We start from the raw sequence: 26,479 nt of genomic DNA, 5'->3' as shown, positions 1-26,479 counted from the left end.
TTTAAGTGCTGCTTTTGTGATTTCTTGAAGGTAAATATTTCTTACTCTTTGAAGTCATTGGGGAATTTTATTTAAATTGTGTACTGTTTGCTTCTGCCTAGAACTGTTATTCACTTTAAAATTTTCATTGTTTTGGAACTGAGAGTTATTTATAAATTGCTGAATACGCAATTCTGTGGAATCTGAAAAATAGCTCGGGGAGATGGATGTATTTGCACAGATATCTGTATGAGTAGAAACTATTGCAAGGTACTTATGCTAAATCCTCCACTTCTGCAGGGCTTCCATGGTGTCATTATAGAAGATTCCTTTAAATCCTGTCTATGGCTAAGGGCTATATAGCGTGGATATTAACTTGGGGATTTTTTTTTTTCTTTTGCAGGTGCAGATGTTTTATTTTTAAGACCATGCTTGTGTGCATGTGTGTGTGATGTGTGTGTGTGTCTGTCTGTGTGTGTGTGTGTGTGTGTAACTCATCAGGACTTTATTTACAAGGCATGCCATATATGAAGGATTATATTTTAGATGATATTAAGGCTTTTAAATGTGATCTTTGGAGCGAAGGTCTCGGAACTCTGCACTTACGCCCACAGAGTTAAAGTGTAATTGGTTCTTCCAGGGAGGAACTCCTTGACAACTCTTGCTGACCCTTTATATTTGTATAATTTAAACAAATACATACGGTATATAGAAAGCAGAAACTTTCTAACAGCTGCTTTCCCAACCTTTCTGTTCAGAAGAGGACTTTCATGGGCAAAGTTTGGACTTGGGGTTTTATGTTGTAAAACTCTGATTTTATATTCAGTGTCATGAAGTCCCTTTAGGTAAATCTGGCTGCCGTTGTCAGGGCACCGACTTCTCATTTCCGATTGCTGGCCGTAGTTCTAGTTTCCATTCTCAGCAATATTATATCCCTCACGACTTGGGTATTTTCAATTTGCAAGGGCTTTTAAGCTGCTGTCACTGGCTCCACTGATGCAATTGCCTGAGGGCTCAATTCATAAGATCCCTCTGCCACTTAGTGCAGCACTCACCCGCTGCTTTCAAACACTTCACCACTAGGACTTTCCCTAGTCAAGTAAGTGGCTCCGGGAGTTAAAGGTACACCCTTGTCAGGCACCTGATTCTGCTGTTCCTGAGATGCCAACACCGGCAGGCCACCTTGCTTTCAAAGAAATGACGTCACCACTATGCATACATACTATGTGGTCTAGCACCTGGAGTTTTTGTCTCCCTAATTAGGCGATCATAAAAGAGGCCGTTGAACGTTATCTCTGCGTTAATTACAAGTTAAAAAAAATTGTCTCCAAATGCACTTTTCATGCGCTGTATGCTGAACGTTTCAGGAGTGGAGCTTGTAATAAGTTGTTACTTTTTTCTGTACTTGAGGCAGAAAGTGGTTTGAAGGAGCTGCTTGGTCTTTCATAGGTAATTCAGTGAGTAAAGTTGTCCTGTCCAGAGGCAGAACTCACAAACTGATTGTACTGAGTTTCAAGGTATTTCCAAGAGAATGAGTCGGGGAAAGGGAGTTAGGGAGTAGACTGGAGCTTGGGTCACTATCTGGGCGGCTACAACAGGCATACAATGAAAATAGGTGGCTAGACTGGGGTAAAAAGATTAACTTAAATCCCAGCTGTGCAATTTGTTCATTGTTTGAATGGACAAAAGGCAGTTTGCCCAGCTGCATAGCATACCTGCCTGGGTGTCCAAATGTAATTAGATGCTTTCACAAACCCCACCCACAAAGCAGCACATGGTTTTAAGACCTCAGTTTTCTATTCACATCGGTCTCATAATACCCACCCTGACCTGCTGTAAAAGACCTGGAACAAGCAGAAGTGATTACACCTACAGTGAGTATTTTCTTATGACTATTGCCCTCAAATTTTATAGGCATTTTCATTGTAGTCTAGACATCTGGAATCAATTAATATTCCATTTATTTAAGATTAAAAAAAGAGAAAGGGCTTTCAAAATTTGGGTTTGTGCATGATTTTTGAGAAAATGTTTTCTGATTTTTTTCTTTTTTTCTCTTGTCTTTCTGATTCTTCCCTTTTTTTCTATCATATCTTTCCTTTCTCTCCATGTATTTCTTTTGTGTTTGGCAAAATAAAAGGCCAAGGAAATAATGAACATATGGGGCCACTTGTTTCACACTTTTAACTCCTAAGCAAGTTCGGTTTTGTTTTCCTTTGTGGGAACATAATGTGATAAAATCTCTGGTTCTCTGTGGGTATACTGGACTATTACCTAAACTCAAGGAAAATGCAGCAGAGGTTCTGTCTTGTACTAGAACTGTAAGTACTGAGATTTATCTGACAATATAGCTCAGCAAAAAAAAAAAAAAAAAAAAAAAAAAAAAAAAAAAAAAAAAAAAAAAAAAAAAAAAAAAAGAAAGAAAGAAAAAGGAAAACCTATTTTAAAACTCTAAAATTCTTAAGTTCTAGAGATTTATATGTATTGCTGCACTTAAACGTGTTATACTAGAACTATTAAAAATACAGTTTTGACATCTAATGAAGTTTGAAATTCACTGAGGCTATAACTTGAGGAATTTTTTTCTCTGGCTTTCACAAAAACTGAAGAATCTGAAGGCATCTACAGTTGCAGGTGCCTAGCCTTCAGCATTGCTATAAACTCAACAAAGAAGGGTGGGGTGGAGAAATAGAATTTGGTAGAATAACACGCTTTCTAGAACTGGCCCATTCCTACAGTGTGGGTATATGCTCTGTAAGATCAATCACAGGTTTGTTCTTTTGAAAAAGGCCATGAGGTCCAGTTGGGCTGGATTTGTTGAGGTTTCTACTGGAAATATTGAACAGGAAAGCCCCCATTACTTATTTTATAACTAAAAAAAAAAAAATTAAGAACCGAATGATAACTTGCTTCTACCAGTCCCGGGCTATGTAGAGGGTAAAAGATTTCCATGCAGAGATCCTGTTGAGAAAAATGCAATAAATGTTCTGTTGAGCTTTTCCCTCCTCTTCTATTTTATGTCCATTATTTATAATGATTTACAAATAGAGGGCGCTTTTCATCTTCAAATGTTTTATAAGAATTAACTAAATATTTGCATTGTGTTAATGAGAGACAGGAGTTTGGGTTCTTTGCTTTTTTTTTTTTTTTTTTCCAATTGCTGAGCTGAAGGTCTGACTACAAAAATGGAAATCTTCATTAGAATGATGGGGGAAATTTTGCCACCGGTAGAGCCATTTAATTAAGCGTCCATGGAGGGCAAGGAGGGTGGTCAGAAAATAAATGACTGAGTCTGTTTCTCCAAAAATGATGGATTTGAATGCACCTACCACTACTATGAGGTTCATAAAAGCCTCCTTTTATAATGATAATTTCCAGCGTAACTCCACAACCCTTTTAACAGGGCCCCTCACCTAACACCCTGTCAGTGACTCTTCCCATGATGCTGAAAGTAGATGCATCTGAGAGAAGTGGAGCCACTCACATTGGGAGGTTTCTTGGAAGAAGCTACCACATCTTTGTGCCATAAGTAACAATATGGGAAAACTTAATGATCACCTTAGCATAGCTTCTACTACTTAGAGTGAGGATAGAGACTTGAGCCACAGGACAGCTGCTTTTGGCAAGGCTGCCGCTTGGCTATCTGCCATTGACTAAGTCATGCCAACCAGGGGCCCTTGGCATATTTTTCTATAAAATAGATACAGTGACACATAAGTCCCTCCAAGAGATGAAGCCAGAATTCCTGTGACTAAAAATAAAAGATTTTTGCAGGTTTGAGCCCAGTGCCCTATACACAGAAGGGATTCTCAACACATGTTGATTTGATATTGGACTTGAGGCAAGGGGTTTTAGAATGCAGAAGAAGTGGCTTCTCCTTGAGCCAATTTCATTCTTCGGTTCTCATATTTTTTTCTGTTTCTGTTATTTTTCTTCTATTTGTGGTTATGTCAACCGCTGATACTCCCCAGGTTAGGAATCAGTGTGTGTGTGTGTGTGTGTGTGTGTGTGTGTGTGTGTGTGTGTGTCTTTCTCTCTCTCTCTCTCTCTCTCTCTCTTTCTCTCTGACNCTCTCTCTCTCTCTCTCTCTCTCTCTTTCTCTCTGACTCTCTCTGTCTCTGTCTCTTTCTTATGTTAAGAGAAAAAAAAAAACCTTTGATAATATATAGTATTGTCAAAAGCCTTTTTTGGCCATAGTAAATTCTTTTTAGTCAAAAATAGGGAATGATGTTTGGTTAAAAATATTCTGGTCAATAATGAATGCATATACCATCTGTGGATGGCCAATATTGAGAGACTTCAAATTAACAAAACTTAGTTGGTTCCAAATATGTACTGGGCACAATTTAACCTTTGATAATTCAAAAGTTCTACCAGGGTCTCAGAATGGTATGGGATCTCATTGTAATAATAGCATCTTTCATTTCCATAGTAAATGTTTCTAGATATTTTATCTCAATTCATTGAAATAGGAACCTATAAAGAAGGGGTTCAGAGAGAATTTCTCCAAGGATCCACAGTAGTCAGGGGAATAAACACAGGTTACTGGATGTCAAGACATGCTACATTCACGACTCCCACTGGGTTCCCATGTTCTCTATTGCACCTCTGTGCCAGGTAGTCCTGATTAATGACAGTCATAGAATCATGGGAGTCAATGCACTTCTGTCCCACTCCACTTCCCTTGCAAGGACCAAGGAAGAAACCTGACCATCCTTCTGTTTCTTGGGCAGGTGAAGATGCACACCATGTCCTCCTCGCATCTCTTCTACCTGGCTCTGTGCCTGCTCACCTTCACCAGCTCTGCCACAGCTGGACCGGAGACGCTCTGTGGGGCTGAGCTGGTGGATGCTCTCCAGTTCGTGTGTGGAGAAAGGGGCTTTTATTTCAGTAAGTATCCCTCCCTCTCACTGTGCTGCTCAAGTCTAAAGTGTACAGCTCTGTGGATTTACAACAGCAGGGAGTGTGTGAATAACTGAATGACTGCCCGTGTCTGGCAGCCATCCTAGATCTCTAGGATTCCTCACCTTAAAGTAAGCATAGTGTTTCAGTGGGGCTTTGGCAGGTTTTGCAGATCTAGGATGGAATTTTCCTCCTTAACAATTAGTCTTTAACTACTTCCTCCTAAGCCTTCTTTCAGCTATTATAATCTACGCTTACTGTTCCATTCCCTTCAGTGAAAGGATAGGACAAAATAACCCTGAGGTATTGATGTTTTTGTTTTCAAAATCTATGGGTGCACATATAAACATACGGAACCCATGTGGGGCTGCTTTAAGTGCTATGTGATTTGGAGTAAAATAGTAAGAACTCTCCAGTCATGTGGATCTGGAAAAAAATATTAAAGGGCATATCCTAGATGTCTCCATTCAATATGAAATCACCACGAACAGACAGAAGGTAAACTCCACTTACAGGCATGTTTGCAAGCTCGTAGACTACCTCTAAATGCAAGCTGAAATGCCATACCGATTTGCCCTCTTTGCCAATCGACCTTGATTTTTTCTTATTGCTCTCTATTGGCATATTTCTTCTCTGGGACCCTTCAGTGATATCACCATCTGGAAAAGGATCTCTGACAAGTACAGGGTCACTTATCTCAGTGTCACTTATCTCTTAGGTGATTAGAAAGTCAACAGCCATTAAAAGGTAGACAGCCAAGTCAAGTTGTGTAAATAATAAGCACAAGCAAAAGTCAGTGATACCTATGGAAACTGCTCACTTAAAGAATCTAGCTTCCATGCATTTAACTCACTGTATATTATAGGACAGTGAAAGATTTAAAGCCAGATGCTCATTCCGTATAATCCTTTGGAGTTTTAGAGAGTTCCAGGAAACTGAGCATGAATCATTCTTAAAGGTTCATATCACTCCAATGTAGACAGCTTACCTCAGTTACCCACTGTGCTCTGAATAGCTTCTGTGATGACTCACACACTTGAAGTCTCTCTCATCTTCTTCCCAAATGTCAGCCTCTCTCTAGGCTGGTGGGGTATGTATGTGTATAACTGGCAGGATAGAGGGTGGCCTGTGTGTACAGATCTGGAGATAAGTAAGGGAGATGGGAAGAAAGAGGCTGGTGAGGGGATTGGTGATCAGTACTTTCAGTGGATTCGTCAACAAATAGTTTTTAAATCACTAGTGACAAAGAATCTCAAGTTCCTTCTACTATTGAATAGGCAAATTCCCACTATTTGCTCATAGTCAATGCTTTGATTGAGTAAATTCATTTATTTTCCTGGCAATAAAGCAATTCTATCCAGTTCTCTGTTGCAGAGGGGATGAATGAATGTATTGGGTGAGTGATTTTCCAATAGCAGACTTGTTTTACCTTTAAAATATCCTGTGGAAGATAACGGTGGGACCTCATATGATCCAACAGTGGGTCATAATTATTCCATAATTTGAAGCTACTGATCCACATTTTTTTTAAAATGAAAAAGTGGTTCTCACTTATTATGCCCAAGAGGACTTTTTTTTTTGCCTTGATAATCCATTTCTGCAATTTCCTTTGATCCAGTTCACTAAGTAATTGCCAAGTCTAGAAGTGTCCTTTGTTATGTGCCAGACTGAATTGTGGCATTCGACATGACATGCTCCAGAATTTCCATGCACAGTGCATGAAAACTGGATCCTTCTATGCCTATGATGCTTGCATTAAATGATGAAAAATAAGAATGGAAAAAATGATTGTTCCTAAGTAACTGTATGATATTTATATGTGTTTGCACAGATATTTAAGAATATTGGACAACTAAAATGGAAACCAATTTCCAGGTTCTCTTATTCTGTTACTGCAACAATCAAATTTCAGCAAGCTTTTAAAAATTGTGTCTGAATAACTTGAAAAGGAAAAGTTATATATAGCAACTCTTGATGTTTACTGTATGACTCTAGCTAGAAAGTGGTTCTGTAAATCATATGTTGTTGTCAGTATTGTCATTGAAATATGTGTGTCATGTGCTTTTCCTTATAAAATTCTGTGACTTACGTGAATCTGACATACCCTCCTGCACAAGTGTCCAACATAACTTCATGCACAAAAGTATTCTCATTAACATTCTAGTCAATTGGACAATCTTATTTGCCCAAAAGAAGTTAGTCTATTTAGATTATTTTAATTTAATTTAAAACACTGATGGAGGATCTGTTATGTGTAGGCATTGGACAAGGCATGAATGAGATGCCTAGAAACGAATGAGAGATTGACCTTGACTTCAAGGGGCTTAGTTGAGTGGTAAAAGAAAAATACACTAAGTTATTGTCATAAAAGAAAAATAACCATGGAGAATAGATTATATCCTTTATGTTTTTCCTGAGTATTTTGTCCCATTTGTGGTCTCACCTTACAAGGGTCTACCCTTCCAAGAATAATACCTTGTCAGTGGGCTCCTTGAGGCCAAAGGACATATTTATTTACCTTTGAATCCAAGCGTCTATCTCATTGCCTGGATGCTATATTAGCTGCCCATATTTGATTGTTGGACAGGATTGAATTGACGTGAATCCAGTTGAATTCAATTGAATTGAATGGAATTACTTGTTTGGGATCTTAGTCTTAAGAACCATCAGGGTTGTCAAGTACTGTGGACAATACTTCTCATCTCATGGTTATCCAGTTATTTAATAAAACTGCTTTTCTTTCGTTGAACTGAAAAAAATATATACTAACAATGACTTAGAAGCTGCTGCAGTTTGGTCATCCCCAAGCTACATTGATATCTGTTTTGTGTCTGAGCCAATTATTTTTACAGGCATTAACTGTTGTCAACAAATTTCACTTAGTTTCCTTTTCATCCCCTGAGATGTACTGTGTATGGAGAAGTCAGCTCTAAGCATAGACAGTCTTTGAAATATGTTTTAGAGGAAAGCACTCTTCCCCACCTCTATACACTGTCAGTTGACTCTCATTATTCTCGTTATGCTTATTTTCAAAGTTTTATTGTGGCTGTGCCTTTTATTTTAAACTGCTTCAAATCCATTTTGGAAGTACAATTTTTTTAGTAGTAGAAGGCAGCTTCTAATTTGAGTTTGAAATTCAAACATCTAAGAGAAAATTGCCTCCATATCTATCATTTTTGTCAATCACAATATTTAACAAGGAGAGTTTTTTAACTCTATTAGAAATGTTCTGAATAAAATGTTTTGTAATGCTTACTGTGTGTCGATTTACCCCATGTTGTGAATGAGCTCATATTTCCCTTCAAGCCCAAGTTCCACTATAGCACGGGGGAAGCAGCCTTCTAGATTATCTGTTTGTGAATATTATCCCATCATAAATGGAACAGTTCATGTATAATTAAAGCAGCTTCCCCAGACATTTTATGAAATGAAAGATCCAATGAAGAGCTAATTACTGATTCTTCCCTATGCATCACAGGGAAGATAGGAGAGCCCATCAGCCAGCCTTGTGTTCTTGTAGTCCTGTGAGAAAAATGGTAGCATAATGGAGATGAAAGCACATTTGGAAGGAGCTAGCTATTTTCTTACTAGATTGATGGACCCCGTATGAAGGGTGGCTCATAACAACCTCATTTTTGTGTGAAAAACACCAAGAGAAAAAGAGCTTCAAATGAAAAAGAAGTGAAGCTTACAATAGATATAATTTTTGACAGCCATGGTGATTAACCATTTTAACATGCTGCTATGGGCCTGTGGAATTTCTCTCCTTGGAGATTCTTAAAAAATTGACAGAAAACCAACCATCTTGAATGGTTTCAATTAAGAGCAACTGAAAGAAAGAGAGTTTCTGTGGTCTTTTTTAGTTTTAAGAGTCTATAAACAGTCCCTTAAATAAACTGTATATGCTTTACCTTGGTGGTCTGGGGAAAAGGAGAAGTAAATCAATTAGAAAAGAAAGTTGGAGATTCTTGCAACTATTCAGGATTTATAGCTTTTGTAAAACATATTTCCAATGTATAGTTATTAAGAATAGGTCTGAATAAACGAATGGCACTCTTCATGTGTTAAAACAGACTCTTTCGTAAGGACTTTAAGTGAAACTTTACAATGAACTTTCATCATTATTGATTGCAACAACCTTCTTAGATCTAGGTTATTATTATTAAGTTAAGCTTGTTTCCTTTGATATATACTGCCCAGAAAACTGCTCCCAGACCTGTCATTCATTAGCTGTAGGACTTAGGCAGGCATTTAAATTTCCTGGGGCTAGATGTTCTTGTTCATAAAACAAGGGAATTTTATTAAAGTAAATGACCTCTTCTAACTTTAACAGACTCATAGTCTAGGTTGTAATTAACAAAGCTCTGGTGCTATTTAAGAAAGAAGAACCTTGGATTTAAGTAGTGACCAAAGAACATTTAGTCTCTTGTATCTTATTTACGTAGTTTCTGTTGGTCCCAAGAGATAGGAGATTCCACCCACTTAAAGTAAGAGGAACCAGATTCTTTGTTTTGCATTAAGCCGATTGCAACCCCTCGGGGATGGAATAGAAGCTCAGATATGACCAATAACATGCGGGTCTTTTGGACCAAGGAGCCAAAGAAGCACACGCCTCATGAAAACAAAGTCTCATTTTTCTTTGTTAGGATAGACCCACTGACAGTTTCTATCTTTACATTCTCTCACTCTCCTGGCTTTGAGGTCAAGTGAGTACATTCATTTTTAGATGCACTTTATTAAATTAGAGGCAACAAATAAGAATCTATAGGTTTCTAAACCTCTTCCCAACCTATTATCTTTTCAATTAAAGAAGAGAGCGTAAATTGGGGCATTTGACATCACACTAATCCATTGTTAGCATTGTTTTGAGTGGGGCTGGGTTTGAGCTGCACCATTTTTACTCCTTTGATTGGTATCTCTTAGACTGCTTGCTGTGCATCTGTGTAACAGCTGGTCAAAGTTAGGAATACAGTCACTAGCTGTGGAAAAGATTTTCCCTTTGAAACTAATTGGTATATGTGGGGTTTGACCTTATGACCCTGGCCTCATTAGTGCCACTAAGCTAATAGGCCACAGATATTGTTAAAGAAAAGCAATGAGTTTTTATATTGACCCCAAATTCTTGCCACTATTTTAAATAATAAAGGACCAATCTTCGCAACCACAGGACCACTAAGAAAATGATGTAAAATTAGAAAATATTTTGCTTTCCATTTTTTTCTGACATGCTTCAAGACCATCTCCTTTTTGATGAAGAGTTATAAACAGGTGAGTGAAGGGTTCACTACCAAGGGCATGGCCTCTATTGCCCAACATCCCAAGTTTGAACCCCAGTTCTGCAACTTACTTGGTGATTGAACTTGAGCAAGTTACTTAACCTGTTTGTTCGTCAATTTTCTCATCTGTAAAATGGGGCCTGCCTTATACAGTTGGTGTTAGGATTAAATTAGTTATTAGACTAGAATATGTTAACTTAGAATATTGCCTGGCACATAGTAAGCACCACACATGTGTTCGCTATTACACTTATTTATTTTCTTCTGAGATCAACTGCAGAATCTATTGCCAATGCTGAGGTATCTGAACTGCCCAATTAATTATACATTCATTTTCTCTCCTTGGAGCCAGCTGATTAAAAACTTATTATGAGTAGTAAGAATTATGAGGTAGTATTAGTAATAATAACATGAAAAATGTTATATTTATCTAATATATTTACTTTTTCAAAATCCAGTTGTATCAGCTCTCTCACTTTGTCTTTATCCCAGTCTTGGTGGGCAAAGATTATTGCTTCATGGGACAAGCAAGAAATGTGAGACATGAAGGTTTTGTAACTAATGCCACTGAAGGACTCCAGAAACAGAGCCAAGTTCTCTTGCCTCCAAGAAGTGTGTAGCATAGGAAGATGGTTCCAAATTCCCAGTAGTCTCCTGGGAGATAAAGACCAAGAATCCCAGGGTAACTAAATTGATTTTGAACACTTCTTTGAAAAGAGGCATGAGAGAGATATCTATGTAATGACCCTAAAATATTTTCGCTTCTGGAAAAATTAGGTAATGCTAAAAAAAATTTCCTCAGGAAGTACAAGAAAAGTCTTCTTTGATTAGAGGCTGCTGCTGTTCAAGAGCCTTCCCAGGCGGAATTCAGACAGAACACTGCAACTCACCTATGTACACCAGGATATGCGGTAGGATCTGGGGAGCCTCTCCTCTGGCCAACTTCAAGTCCTTCCCTTCCTGCAAACCTCAAGTGCTTTATTACTTGCAACTATTTGCTTCATTGGTTTTCCTCAAAGACCTACAAGAGAAAGGCTCTTTAAATGGACCAAACTTTTTCTTGGGGTGCTATTAGAGTGGTGCTAAAGGGAGGTGGTCACAGATAACATAATCCAGACAGGAAGAAGCTTCCCCAGCTTGACTATAAAAGGAGATGTGGGAGCAGCTAGGGGTTGGGAGGGAAGACCTCCACCTTTGCTGGTATTACTCAACCAGTTGTTTGAAGACCATTGGTATTGAAATATCTCCTGTCTTCAATGGCTGGTAGGGGAGACACTTCGGATCTAGGAGAGAGTTTTGGCATTCTGCTAATTCAAAGGCCTCCAATACATTGACCAGACATCTTATGTCATGTGATCATTGCCCAAGGTCTCCATTAGAGCTGACTTTGTCTCTCTAGCAGCCTTCCTTGTGGTTTTATGGCACACACCAAAGATTCAGACTCGGTGAAAACAGCCACAAGGTCTCTCCCAAGGAGATGTTTCACTGTCCTCAGTAACAGCCTGCTTTGCTCTTTTGTTCAGCCAGCCATCTTTGACAACTCATGATGGCAAAAAATTATTTTTGCATTGAGCTGCTGCCCTTGGAAGAGTTCCATCCTACACCTCTCCATGAGAATCGGCAAGTTTTTACATCCCAAAGAATTACTTTTGGTTGCCTGGAAAGTTCAAACCCCCAGGCCTTATTAGCTGTTAGACTAAGGAAAACAAAAACACAGCATTTTGTTTGTCTTTATCTATAGGTGAGATTGATTAAAACATAGCAAAGAGGTGTTATTTGACAAGTAATTCCCTAAATGCAGTAAGTTGTATGCCTATTTAATGCATTGTTTAGTCTCACATTGGCTAAAGCCACTTAAAGAAGCACTTGGCAAGCTCTGGCTTTTCATTCTTAGCATAGCTGCCCCTCTTAATTTTTCACTGAACCTTAAATACCAAGAAAAACCCTTCACTTACTTTACATCTGGCATTTTGCTTTCTGCAACTGGCCAGAACCTTTGCACGTGGCCCTCTGCATTTGTCCTAAGGTCACGAATGGCTTTGCAATATTTGATCAGCCGCAGCACAGACACAAAGAGAAACTGTACAACCAGCAGAGACCACACAGCCTCTTTTAAATGAAAACCTTTTGCATTAAATGTTCAGGCATTCTGCAGGAATAAGGATTTCCACATCAAAAAAAAAAAAAAAAAAAAGAGCAGTCAAAAAGAGGAGGGGAAAGATACCCATGAGCCTGATTATTAAGTATACATCTCTGTAATCACTCCCTATTAAAATTAACTGATTGCTCAAAGAAAATATAATTGAAGATTGCTACAAACTTAGAAGTCCTTGAAAAATAATCGAGTCGATATTATGCAATCTATTCACGTAATAAAATTGCACTTGTACCCCATACATTTATGTAAATAAAAATTATAATAATAATTAGTCAAACACTGAAATCCAGAGAGAAGTGACATGGGCAAAGTCACACAGCTAATTAGTGGCAGAAGTAGAAGACACTGTGATTCTGTTTTCTGGTTCCATGGCAGTATTCCCCCATTTAGCTAGGCCTATGTCAAAGTTACCTAGTACATTGAAATGACCAGGAGAAGCATCCAATCAAATTCATCTAAATGAACATAGATCTTGTTGGTTCCTTCCTTTCAAATTTACCTGAGACTTAGGTTAACACTTTTGTTCCCTTGCTGTGGAAATTTGTACAAACTAAAGTGATTCCCTGCCTGTCTCCTATATAGTGTGCAAAGCCTCCACATGTACTTTGGGCATTCCAAGTCCACTTAAGCTCATAATTAGACTATTATTGTATATTATACTATTCTGACTCTTTGGTCACTGTCTCCAATGTCAACTTTGGTAGAACTGCTTTGGAATGACTTAGTAAAGCTGCACTCCCGGAAAATCTGAAACGGTCTGATGAGTTGTTGGATCAGCTTTTTTTTCTGGAGATTTCACTGACTGTCCCAAGCCAAAAGAAATTTACACCTGATTTTTTTGCAGACTCCCAAGCAAATACTCTACGAATCTCTTCTGGTTTTCTTCTTTCATCTCTGGTCTTTATGAGGTACTAAAAAGCTGTTTGAGGGACCTTTTTAAACTTTGAAAATTTGTCAGACATAGCATCATGCTGAGAGTGTTGCTGGGAAGATGGTGCTACCTCTGTGCCATTTACCCTGATGAAATGGGTCTTTCATCAGAGGCAAGTAATTTAGAAAGTCCGCAGTGAGCCAACCCACACAAAGCCAACTCCTGATTACCTATAAAACTGGGGAAGGGAGCACCAAGAGTTAGAATTCTGGATTAAATGGGTTTAAGGACACTATAGATTTTTCTTCTGGCTGCTTGCTGAGCCTATCCCCAACCTCTTTCTGAGACCGAGTGCTATGGGTTTTTTCATTTTTGTTTTTGTTTTTTTGAGACAGAGCCTCAGTCTGTTGCTCAGGCTAGACTGCAATGGTACAAACAAGTCTCACTGCAGCCTCAACCTTCCAGTCTCAAGTGATCCTCCCACCACCTCAACCTCCCCAGTAGCTGGGACCATAGGTGCATGCCACCACACCCAGCTAACTTTTGCACTTTTTGTAGAGATGGAGTTTCACCATATTGCCCATGCTGGTCTCAAACTCCTGGGCTCAAGTGATCTGCCTGCTTCGGCCTCCTAAAGTGCTGGATTTACAGTCATGAGCCACCACACCCAGCCTGTTTTAAAATCTTACTTCATTCTCATACTCCCCATTCAACTTTCCCCAAGCGCCATTGGCAACAGAGCTTTTTAGCCTCAGCACTATTGACATTTCGGGCCAGACTGTTTTTTGCTGGGAGAAGGAGATGACCTGTGTATTACAGGATATCTAGCAGCATACTTGACCTCTACTCGCTAGATGCCAGTGGTCCCTTCCTCCCTGTCATTACCATCAAAAATGTTTGCAGACATTGTCAAATGTACCCTCAGGGGCAAAATCACACCCCAGTTGAGACTCCTAGACTAGACAAATCTCCAAAAGAGAGGCATTTAGAGAGACTGGAAAACCATGAGTGTAAGTAACACGTCAGCTCTCAGTCACTGTTTAACCAGGAGTCTATGGTCCATTGCCTAGAGCAAGCCATGAGAAGAGTCACTGTGATTTTGAAAGCTTTTCTCTGAAAATTAAAAGCTCTTCCTATAGGCTATTTAAAACCATTTGCAGGCCTTCTCTTTTTTGCTTATAGTCATGGAATTCATATATTTTAGTAAGAGAAGGAAGGCAGAGGGAAATGGTTCAGAGCAGAATCCCATGCTTAGAAGTCTAATTGTGACCACGTGGAGCAAATGAAAAAGAAGTTGGTTATATTTTTGTTATTTTTTTCTTTTTTTGAGACAGAGTCTTCCTCTGTTGCCCAGGCTAGAGTGCAATGGCACAATCTCGGCTCACTGCAACCTCCGCTTACTAGGTTCCAGCGATTCTCCCGCCTCAGCCTCCCAGTAGCTGGGATTACAGGCATGCACCACCACGCCTGGCTAATTTTTGTATTTTTAGTAGAGACAGGGTTTTGCCATGTTGGCCAGGCTGGTCTTGAACTCCTGACCTCAAATGATCCGCCTGCCTCAGCCTCTTAGTACTGAGGATTATAGGCATGAGCCACTGCATCCTGCTGGTTATCTTTGACTTTAATATTTGTGGCTGTTCCCTTATTAGGCACATAATAAATAAACTCAATTCCTCGCAAGTGAAAAAGACTGATTCAAAGGTAACGATCACAATTTTTCTCCTTCTTTCTTGTACCCTTCCTGAGTCCTATCACAGTCATTCAATTGCTCAGAAACAATCATAAGTTCCACATTTGGGCTGACCCATCTCCCTACTGAACAGTTCTGTGAGCTTGGAGAAGTCACTTAATGTCCTTGAGCCTTACATAGTTTATCATAAAAATGGGAATAAGAATACACTTCCAAGTTGTTCTGAGGCTCAGCTATAGAAGGGCTTTGGAAACAAAGTGCCATCCAAATATGTCATGATTGATGAATTGAATTGGATGCTTTTTCCCGTGTATCCCTAATCATGGCCCAGAAATTAGATCACTGGTTTGAATTCTGTAAAACCTTAAGCAACAATTATAATCTGGAAAAGTTAATTTGGCAGTATATCTTCTTAACTTCATTAATTAAAAAGAAAAGCATGTTGCTACCTCCGGTTCACATGTCATTTTATATTGAGACTACCCAAGAGTTAATTAATGGATCTTCCGAATGCTCATTCAGTATCACTATTTATTTCCTCTCACTAGAAAAAGCAGAAAAGAGATGAGGCCTATCATTTTACCACACTGAGCTTGCTTCAAGACTTTGTTCCCCATGAGGTGATTGGGTAGTCACTAAGAGATATCACATATAGGCAAAAGATTTCTGTTCTCTCAAGTCAGCTTTTGGTGATTTCTGCTCAGCCTCAGAAAGCGGCATTCAGCAGAGGAAATGTACTCACTAATCAGAAAAAGTATCTTTGCACTCTCAAGTTGCACATCCAAACAGTGTCCTTATCACAGCCTGACTTAGGGGAATTAATTTTTTATTTTGTCCAGGCGCGGTGGCTCACACCTGTAACCCCAGCACTTTGGGAGGCCGAGGTGGGCGGATCATGAGGTCAGAGTTCGAGACCAGCCTGGCCAACATGATGAAACCCCATTTCTACTAAAATACAAAAATTAGCCAGGTGTGGTGGTACACACCTGTAATCCTAGCTACTCAGAAGGCTGAGGCAGGAGAATTGCTTGAACCTGGGAAGCAGAGGTTGCAGTGAGCTGAAATCATGCCACTGTACTGTAGCCTGGGGGCAGAGTGAGACTCCATCTCAAAAAAAAAAAATGTTTTTAGTTTGAACATGGCTTTGATTAAATCAAAATTGTGAGTTTTATCACCATATAGACCAGTGACCATTGGTTCTTCTATCCCAGGTGCCTCATATCCCCTGGCTCCCAGAGATACAACATTTGATGCAGTTATTACACTTTTGAACCACACAATCAAATACTGCCTACTGCTGCTGCAAATTTTCATTCTATTTTATCTTAAGCTTTTTCAGAAGAACACAGACTAAGTTTTAAGTTTCCCCCACCACCACTGCATTTTTCAAAGCATCTAGTGTGGAGCACTTAATAAAACTTCTTGATTTGATATTAAAAATGTCATTCCAAAAGCTATTTCCTTCATCCAGTCCCCAGCATATATACCCTGACTTTCATTTTGCTACTGCCATCATTGTGGATCTGAGATTGAAGATACAGGAGAGAAAGTCAACAAGTCTGCTTGATATGTCACCTCTTAGGACCCCTTCACTGCTGCTGCACTGAAAATGCCTAGCTCAGGATTAAGCTAATTCTAGTCAACAGGTAATTTTCAAAGGCTACTAGACCCTCACCAATAAGTCTACTTATGAAAGTGGGAACGTAACCTCCACTCAGTTCCTCTCTACTTCTGAGTTACTTAAAAAGAGCAGTGGTGGGCAAGGGAAGGTATGCACAATTGCTACATCCCTGGCTAAGGTATGAATAACAGCTGGAGCACCAGCCCTTAGGGAACACTACAAGTGGTTTCTGTTTGCCAAAGCAGAATTGAAAAATTAGAGAGCTAGAAAGAACCATATAGAGCAATCTGGTCCAGTGTTCTCACTTCCCAGAGGAGGGGACAAAGGTCCAGAAAAAACATGATGTGCATGAGGTCACAAAAGTTGGTCGGAAAAGCCGGAGCTACTGGTAGGAAAGCCAGGGCTATGGTTCAGTCACCTCACACTTGGTCCAGAGCTCTTTGCACAGCTGCACCCTTTAAACTTACACTCAGTAAACTCATATGAGGGTAATGCCCACAACCATAGTCCATAAACTCAAAGTGAACTGCTATGTCATATTCTTCTGGTGCAATACCTCAGAATCGTTTCTAGAAATTTAAGCTCTTAACCATTCATGAAATCTTTTCTTCCTAATTTCTACCATCCATTGGATAACATCATCAAGTCTCTTTATCCTAAATCTGATCAACCTGACTCTAGGACTATGTTTCTTAATAAGCCCTAGTAGTTTGAGGGATTGGAGGCTTACAAAAGAAATAAAGGAAATAGCTGATTTTCATTTGAGGTCAAGCCAGCATGTTGTATTGCTTGCTAACTCGGAAGCTGCCCAAAACAAAAGCTATCAATGTGTTGTCTGTCTTCACACATTCCTGACTTGCTAGTCTTCCATGAAGGTCTTCCACAAAGAAGCTTAAATTTTCCTACATAGTTTGAGTTTTATGTTTCTTTCCATTAAAGTTTCCAGCCGTTCATAGACATATTTAGCTTGGCAGAAGGCAGTGGTGACTCACGGAATGAAGAAATTTGAAGGCAAAGCTACTGAAAATGGATCGAATTTCTTTTGGGGGTAATTTGGGAGTGAGCAATTGATAATTTGTCTAATTTTTCCTGGTTTCATCAGCTGCCACACTGCCAAATATATGTTCCATATAGATGCTTTGTTATTCCTGAAACATATAACAAATTTCAGCTGCAACTTTATCTAATATGGTCAAAGGGGAAGACTATTGTTGGCTCATTTTCTCATTGTTTTTGGCTGGACACCCTCAATCAATGGCATTGAATGAAAAACAGGATCACATTGAAACCATTTTCAGCATGTTCCTTCCTATGGATCCAACCATTTCACTGTGAGTTTGTCAAGCACAGCAAATGTTCCCTATGAAAGGAATGCCCATGTTTTCAACATAGATGCAACTGCCAGTTAATTGCATTCACCTTATAATTCCACTCTCTCAATTTTATGTAGAGATGTTTTTGGCTCTCCAACAATTCCTTCTTTTCTGCTGATCCTTGCCTCCTAGTATGGAACAGATATTTGAGGATGAATTCTGAGAAGATCAATGACACACATAAAATAAGCATCATTTCAGGCTTCCCTGAAGTTAAACAGTCTATGGGCCCTGAGCCATATGAATCATAAGACTTGTGAAAGGTATTAGTGACACAAATCTGGCTGGCATTTCTGTGGATTATCGGTGCTTTGCATGCAATTATGAAAATCTCCCTTACCAGATAAGTCAGATGAGGGTTCAGTAACATTGTACAAAAGCATCATGATATGTAAGCTAAAGACACAGAAAGGCTTACTTCTGGCTGGTTCTGAAGTGTTTTAAAGTCATTCAGTGGATGACTGGTTTCAATGAATATAAATGATTTTGATCTCCCTCCCCCATGCACATATCAAAAATAACAGTAATAATAAAGAACAGAGAAGTCTATCTCTTAGAAAAAAACAGATTTGATTAATGGCCAGGGCAAGTGTTTTGTGGCAAGAAACAACCTCTTTTATTGCTTGTTTACAATGGGCTAATTGGTTTAACAAATTGTCTAAGGGGAATGAATCAATGTTGCTTAGAAAACAACAACAAAAAAAACTTAGTATGTGAGAATAGACATAGACATAGAACCTGGCTACTCAAAGAAACCTCAGAGTTTTTTAGAAATGCAGATCAGGGGCCCTTACCCCAAACCAATTAAATCAAAACCTGCATTTTAACAGCACACAGCAGGATTTGGATGCATGTTAAGGTTTGAGAAGCCCCATCTAGAGAATAGCAGGAAATAAGTATTTGCGAATTTGTGGCTCTCATTTTATGAGAGAATACAAAACAATCAGAGCTCAACTCTCACTGCAGATTTCAAAAATGATGTTGAGGTCAAACCTGCTTGTGGCCATTAACAATATATATGCTGATTCACGTGTATTCAGTCCAAATTCCCTCAAGTTGATGGAACCTTTCCTTGGAGGAATTATAGGACTGCTCCAAGGATAACCCCATGGCCTGACCTTCTGTGAACTGGAAATTGGAACTTCTAATTGCTGTAGCTGCAATTTCCAAGCCCATCACTGGGGCCAGGAACTGAGCTCCAGTCCTTAAGATGTTGCCAATTTCTTTTTCAATAGTTACAGTTTTCAAGAACAGCCAAGCGACAGTGCTTTAAAAAAAAAAAACTAATTTCATTAAGTAGACAAATTTGTATTTTACTCATATCAAATTTCATCCTTTGTTATGCTCAGCCAGGTTCTAATATTATTTCTTATGGGTCTGAGTTAATTAGTTCCATTAGGGTTCGCACTGGGATTTTAGAGAAATGGTTTTAAGGTAAGAAAAGTCTATTTTGGTCACCTATCAGAAAGTGAAGTGTAAACTTTAAAACTCTTTTTAGAGATACAGCTGGCTTCCAACCTTCACGAGGGTCATTCTAAAGCTCAAGTCCCTAGCCTGAGCCTATTAATGAAGGTCAGTAATGAAGGCCTTGATATCTGAAGGGTGTGCTTCTTCAAAAGGACTTTGTCCCACAGAGAGGAGGTAAAGTGAGAGAGGACCAGTTTCTATAACTTGTACTGCTTGAAATGGCAATAGAAAAAAGGGGCAGGCTTTGGATTGAAGAGGTAGAAAATCTTGGATTTACTCAGAACTTGGTAAATTTGATTATTAGTCCTCTGGGTCTCAAAGACTGTTGCCACTGAAACAATGATATGTAAATGAAACAAAACATTTCACCTTTGAAATGTGATAATCGTGATCTATCTTCCCAATTTGGCAGGTAAAAAAAGTTACTAATACAGTTTTCACATTTTTTTTCACACATATTTTACTTGAACTTTAAGAACATGTCATTTCTTGACTATATTCTTGACTTGGGTAAGGTAGCATTGGACTTATACCAAAATTATATATTTGATTTGCTTAGATTTAATGCACATTATTTTAATACAGTGATATCTGTGACTCATTGCACTCTACTCATTGAATGAACGTCAACAAAATAATCTCTAAGAGCTTTTCTAGAATGAATATTTACTGTTATTCATGAAAATCTCTAAAATCCCTTAAGAAATCTGGCTGGATATGGAGATTATTGTTTGTTTCTTTGTTAGCATTCTCTCATTCCTTTCGCTGGGTGCTTTAGTAAAATTCATGGAAGTAAAATTATATCTCTTCCCAATTTAATTGTAGAATCATCAGTGGGGCACCTGCTCTGTGCTTAGCAATACCCAAGGGAGAATGAAGCCATCCTTTCAAAGAGGTTTCTTTATGGGAGGACCCATGAAATACCAATCTTACAACTGCAGGCTTAAGTCAGATGGGAATATTTCTACCCTACAGTATCCCAGTCCACACCATCTATTGAGTGCCTTCCGATTAGCCAAACACTGACAATGAAATAAATGAGTAAAGCACAGCGCTATGCACATGGAATTTATATCCTACAGCAATGTCACAAAATGTTTCCACTCCCACCCTACCTTCATCTAGCACACAGACATGTTTTGTTTGGTCCACCCGATATATATTTGTTTTAAATTTGAAATTATAAAAATCAAGAGATTATATGTGAAAACAAAGATTAACAACTTCTCTTATGAAAAAATTGAGCAATCCAGCATGGCTGAGCCTGCATTCTCGAGTGGCAGTTTTTGGTCACCCTTTTATGTGGGGTATGTGCCCTTGCAGGCTTAATTTATTCATTATATACCCATCTGGCTCAGCATGCGCTGACCTACACCACTCCTGCTCCAAATATGCAAGATCGTGTTGGATATTAACTATACACCTGTCTATTTTATTACATTCAAGATGTATCTGTTGCCTTTGTGCTATCACACAGTTATCAGACTAACTGCTGCTGGTTCACATAAATAAGACACAAACCTTATCTTTATAGAACTCTATAGCCCTCTCCAAACATAGCAAGTGCAGCTCAGCTAGAATTTAAAAGACAATCAGTCATTCTGGTGAAGGAAGAAGGCAGATTTTAAAAATTAAACCTTCAAAAATTTAGAGACTATCAAAGGGATATTTCCTCAAGAGCAAGTGGAGTTTTGGGCCAGTGACCTTGTGAAGCCGGAAAGGCCAGGTTCCCAGCCAATGAAATGGATGGGTTGCACAATCACCCCAAATGCTGAGCACAGTGGAGACCATCAACTCAACCCTTCAGACAAAACAAGTTGTAGCATTAGTTTGTTTTGCACCAAGATCCAGAACAGCTGTTACCAATTTACTGGAAGATCCTTTCAGTCCCATCACTCCTTAGATCCTCCTCATCACACACCAAAACTATTGCAACAGCCTCCTCCATGATCACACTGTGTGGAAGATTGCTTGAGGCCAACCATCCCACCCATGAGCTTAATCTTCCTAAAGCAGTTCTTATCACTTTATCCCTTTTCCAAACAAAATCCAGTGACCATCCATGGCTATGTAAATTGAGTGAGTTCAAACTCCCCAATTTGACAGTAAGCCATTTTATAGAAGGCTTCTGTCTGACTTTCTTAAGGTATCCCTACAGCAGAGCTCACAAACTGGAAGTCCGTAAGTTGTATCCAGTCCTCAGAAATGTTTTTGTGTGGTGAATACAGTGTTTTTACTAAAATTTGAATTATCTGCTAGTATGTACTAAATGACTCTCCCCTTTGTATTGACACATGCTTTCTGCATTACCGAAGCCCCCCACCACTCTCTATTGCCTTGCTCTGGTCCACTTCACTTGCCTGCATGATTTGCTTTAGTCATTGGGACATTGACTCATTTGGCTCGCTGAGCTTACAAATGCCCCCTACATATTTTAACATCCAACCTATGTGACCTCTTACCACCTATTTTATTTTCCTGGACTTTCCTCTGTTCTTCCCTCAAGTGTCGCCTCCTCTGTAAAATCTTCTACCAGCTGTCAACCCTCTTTCCTCTGAGGGAGAGAAGTAATAGCATTACTCTTACAGCACTTTGTGGGTTTTTGGTCAGTGTTCCTACCATCTGCTTAACTATAAGCTCCACCAAGGTGAGGGCTATGTTTTATTGATCTCTTTAAGATCCCGCTGACTCCCTCATACACTGTACTGTCCGTGTCTGCATGGAATTCATTGTTATTCATTTTTCTTTGGGCTTACAGGCCTAGATTAATTATATGTGCCCTTAAGAAGGCAGTAACTCATTTGAAATGTAGACATGGCTGAGTTGGAAGGCCTCCATGGACTTTTCAGTATTTTCAAGTATAGAGTGAGAAATGCTGTATCTAAAGGAAACTACTGAGGGAATTTAGGTAAATAGAACATGATCCTTTTTGCTGGAAGCTGGCTGTGATTTCCAGATTAAAACACTATTGCTACCTCATGAGGAGCATCAGAAAATCCTTGAGTATGCTCAACTTGTGTTAGAATTGAAGGAGCCAGTCTATTCCTGGGGGCCCAGCTGAAATAATGAATTAAGTCAACGCCAAGTAGAACACAAATACCCTGGAAAAAATGAAACAGAAAGAGCTCCGTGTGCTGCATTTAAAAGTGTCCATTTCTAAAGTTTCTGAGTATCTAGAAAGGGGCTCACATTCCTGTTTGCCCTGCAGAGGATTGTCCATAAGTTACAAGATGATAGAGTCACATCTCAGGCACCAGAAATGGATCCAACTTAGTGAAGTTTGACTGGAACGGCCTGTTGCAAAGTATTGACCAAGAGGAAGAAGGTCACCCTTTCTAAGTGTAATTAAATTCAGCAATGTTTTATGGATAACTGTGTACCTAGAGTAGTGTTAGAAACCGAGAGGAAGCTGAAACAAAAAAGCCATAGCAGAAAACTCATGTTCATAACACATATCACACTCCCAAAGGGTAACATACAAATTTGCTTTAAGATTACCTTCAATCTGGTTAAGAAAACAACTCTTACCTATTTGTCAGAATAATAATCATAAACCTACATAATTAAAGTAAGTAATAAGGTATAAAAATAGCACTTTTCTCATATTCTTTCTGGATATGGCAGATTTCAAAATATGTTTACTGAATTTTCAAAAGAATACAAAAAAATTTCATCCTTCTGTCTGTATATACAGTCTTGTTAAATTGTCTACTAATGTTTAAAAGTAAGGTGGAATTTGTCACCTTCATGTACTCTCTGTCTTCCCGGGTCCTTGGCTAGGTAGAGGTATGCATGAGAGGCCAGAAATACTGGGCAAACAAGCTGCTTTGACTTTGAGTTGATGAAACGCTTATGAAAAAAGCCCTCCTTTTGTACAGCTGCCAGGCCAGTCTTTCCAACTCAAGTTCAATGATGCATAAGAATTCTACCTGGAGTCATGAGGTTCCCCTCCCATCTTATCCTCTGTATCCCCCAGCCCAGGCAGGATTTGATGCAGATAGCATGGACACTGTTGCTTGCTTTTCTTTTAGCACAAGGATTCCTCAAAACAGAGTTTGCTTAATAAATTAAGCAGAAATCCAACTGTGAATGTCTGGGTATATTTGAATAATATTTGTTTTGCTATCAGCACGACAACATTGGGTATGCAAAAACAGTTCTGAATATGAGGTTAGGAGACCTGGACACCCTGAAAAGCCTTGAATTTGCTAGTTAGCTGGGTTCTGTCAGGCAATTTTCTCCCTTGTGAAATGGGTACAGTCAGCCCTGCCTGCCTACCAAAAGTGGCTTTTTTTTAGTATACGCTAAGATAATACCTATGGAATTGCCACAAAATTCTTAGAAAATCAGGACCCGTTACCAGTTTCTAGAGGTAATTTGAGTGAAGTGTTGTTAGAATTGAGGGAGGGCTGGGCTAGAGTACATCCTGAAGTTGAAAATGGGTTAGCCAAGATGCATTCATGCCCCTTCCTTTGGAGCTTGGGAGCTGCGATTTCTTTTTGAGTCATGTATGATTTCTGTGGGCTAGAATTACAAGGGCAAATGTAGGAATCACTGTAATATTGGTCAGTACTTTTCACATTCTGCCATCCCATGAGTAGGGATAAGAGGTTAATTAAATACATCTCTCGGGCAGCAGAAATAATCAAGGCTGTCTCTGGAACACAGTTGCTTCAAAAAGTAGGCTTTTGTTTCAGGGAAAATCTCCCACAGAGAAACATGGAAGGCTATAGAGAACTATAAATAGGACTATCATTTATGTCAATTATAAATAGATTTGTTCCCTTTTGATTAGAAGATTAATGCTAGCTGAAACTCTGTAGCCGAGCAGAAATGAGAGAAAAACTCCTGACAAAATATTATTACATGCTAACAGTTAGATTTGATACCTTTTCCTCCCTGAAGTATTTTCTTTGATTTTCCCTAAATGAAGACTTTCTTCTCATTTGAATTTACAGTTCAGTTTAGTCTTAGAAGAGCATTTGTTCATACTTCATCAGTTCCTTAGGATCTCTAAGTTAGCACACACACAGACACACACACACACACACACACACACACACACACACACACACACACCTCTTTATTTAAATGGAAAAATTGAATAAGTTGAATGTCCATGTTAGGAATTTAAAATGCGGCAAAACTTTCTCCTTGGATGCTCCTAAGATGGCCACTATGCCCTCCTCCATAAGTTCTGCTTTCTATGAGGGAGATGTTTTACCAAATTTCTATGTACACATGGATCCTTAGCAAACCATGTTAGCACTGAGCATAATGACCACAGAGATAAAGGAAAGGATCAGTAGAGAAAGGACTATAAGCAGTTGCTGCTGAGCACTTGCCCAATGTGGAGCCATATTTTTCATTCTCCAGGGAGCAATATCCAATGGGATCCCAACTCTTTACTTATGGTTAGCCAACTCCTTGTCCTCTGATCATGTTCATGATTCTTCCCAGGACCAGGGAGAGAAATGACAACTTTTCATCCAAGCTGTCTGCTAGGTTCATCCTGGGAAGAGAGATTGCAGGTGCCTGAATCCTCTACTGGACATACTGGAATGCTTGTCTCTTCCCTGCTAGGATGAGAGGATGGGGAATTTTGCCTGAGTCTGTCCACTTTGCTTCATGGAGGCTTTTGATTTCAGCTACTGCAGACTCAGCATTAAGGAAGTGGCTGCAGGTAGAGACTGAAAGAGAGGGTAGATGCAATGAGCGGAGACCTCTGTATGGGACTCATACCCCACTTGAAATGCACTATTCTGGTTTCATTGTGAGGTATTTCAAAATGAACTTAACTTGTCAACTGAAAATGTATCATCTGACCTGAGATTTCTGGAAAAAAACATGAATCAGAGGTTTCGAAAGTCTGGGTCCTAACACATAAAGAAATGTATTGAATATTTATAAAGATATCACATTCTTAGAACTGTTGGACACATTTTTGTGTGTGGCCCCTCTCTTCCAAGTGGCATTGCTCAACAGCCCAGCTCTCATCAGAAGGCTGACACTATACTGTTGTGCAACTTGCAGCCATGGCAATGTCACTTTGCTAGCTGCATTTGCTGTGCATTCAACTGCTGAGGAGCAGAATAGCTTTAAGTTTGAGTCAGAAGTTCTAGGCAGGATCATTCTTGTGAAACATGAACCCTTAGTTCTTCTAAAAAGTCAAAATACATTTGGATCTTGCAAATCAAGAATGTCAGAGCCAATATTTTCCTCTTTAATCAAAACCCAGGAATGGCATGGTGGGTGGCTGGAGCCATGTTCTCTTTTCCTCCCCTTCCGTTCCCCTGTACTCCCAGCCAAGATTCTCTGGGCTTGAGAGAGCTGAAGTGGAAAAGCAGCTCTGGCCCTTGTGTGTTCAGCCCTGAACCTGTCTGCCAAGCCCCACATTAATGATGACTCTAGTACATTGTGATATAGAGGCATGAGCCTGAAATCACCAATTTGTCCCCAGACTGCTAGGTAAAAAACAAACAGGAAAGGTTTGTTCTTCCCTCTCATCCCTGCATTCCCAATCAAATATCTGGGGCTCTATCCAACAGCCTGGCTCTAGAGCAAACATTTGCCTCTCACTTAGTTGACTCCTTGATGGGGAATCTTCCATCCATATTGGATCACTCCACTGGCTCAGTCTATGAACAATTTTCAAAGTTGAGGAAATAAGACCCTTTTCCATTCTTAAATAGGCTGGCCTAAATGTTCTTGGGAACTTCATGGAGAGTGTCATGTCCTGGCTTATTCACAAAGGTGACAATAGCCTTCAGACTTAGTTAAGACAAACATTGGCACATGTAAGTGGTCATCAGACAATGTTTATCTTTTTCCTTCTGTATCACTGTTATCTTTCAGGGAAATCTAGGAATAACAGAAAAATCAACATTCCCTTCCCTATGTGGCATGTGCTTCCTTCTAGGGAGTAGAAAGAGAAAACTCTGTCATTCCCTAGACCCATGAGTCACTCTGGAGGTTTGGTAGTAGCTGTGGTTAATGGCAAGTTGCATAAAGGGTGAGCTTCCAAATCCTTGCCACAATGCCTGTGAAGTGCTATGAAGGTACTCATGTTTGTCTGGAAGTCACAGCAGGTATTTAAAGTAGGCCTTGCACAGGGAGAATTTTGATAGATGGAGAAATTCTGAGCA

The 26,479-nt window shown here is 39.3% G+C and overlaps 1 protein-coding gene across 4 annotated transcripts in view; it reads left to right on the top strand.

Annotated features, from left to right (window-relative positions):
- The window catches only part of IGF1 (insulin like growth factor 1), a 78,332-nt gene that overhangs the window by 306 nt on the left and 51,547 nt on the right, over positions 1-26,479 (top strand). For 2 of the 4 annotated variants that reach the window (XM_017516833.2, XM_037734263.1), the window contains exons 1-2: positions 1-30; positions 4,710-4,866. The exon at positions 1-30 is cut by the window's left edge. In XM_017516833.2, coding sequence (XP_017372322.1) covers positions 1-30; positions 4,710-4,866 — 187 coding nt within the window. Of the gene's footprint in view, positions 31-1,598; positions 1,854-2,108; positions 2,298-4,709; positions 4,867-26,479 lie in introns of those variants that run through there. The other 2 variants (XM_017516841.2, XM_037734270.1) reach the window with 2 other exon arrangements.

This window comes from Cebus imitator, unplaced genomic scaffold (assembly GCF_001604975.1).
Source record: "Cebus imitator isolate Cc_AM_T3 unplaced genomic scaffold, Cebus_imitator-1.0 Scaffold18, whole genome shotgun sequence".
In the NCBI taxonomy this organism is placed as follows: domain Eukaryota; kingdom Metazoa; phylum Chordata; class Mammalia; order Primates; family Cebidae; genus Cebus; species Cebus imitator.
This window is presented reverse-complemented; position numbering and strand designations above follow the sequence as displayed.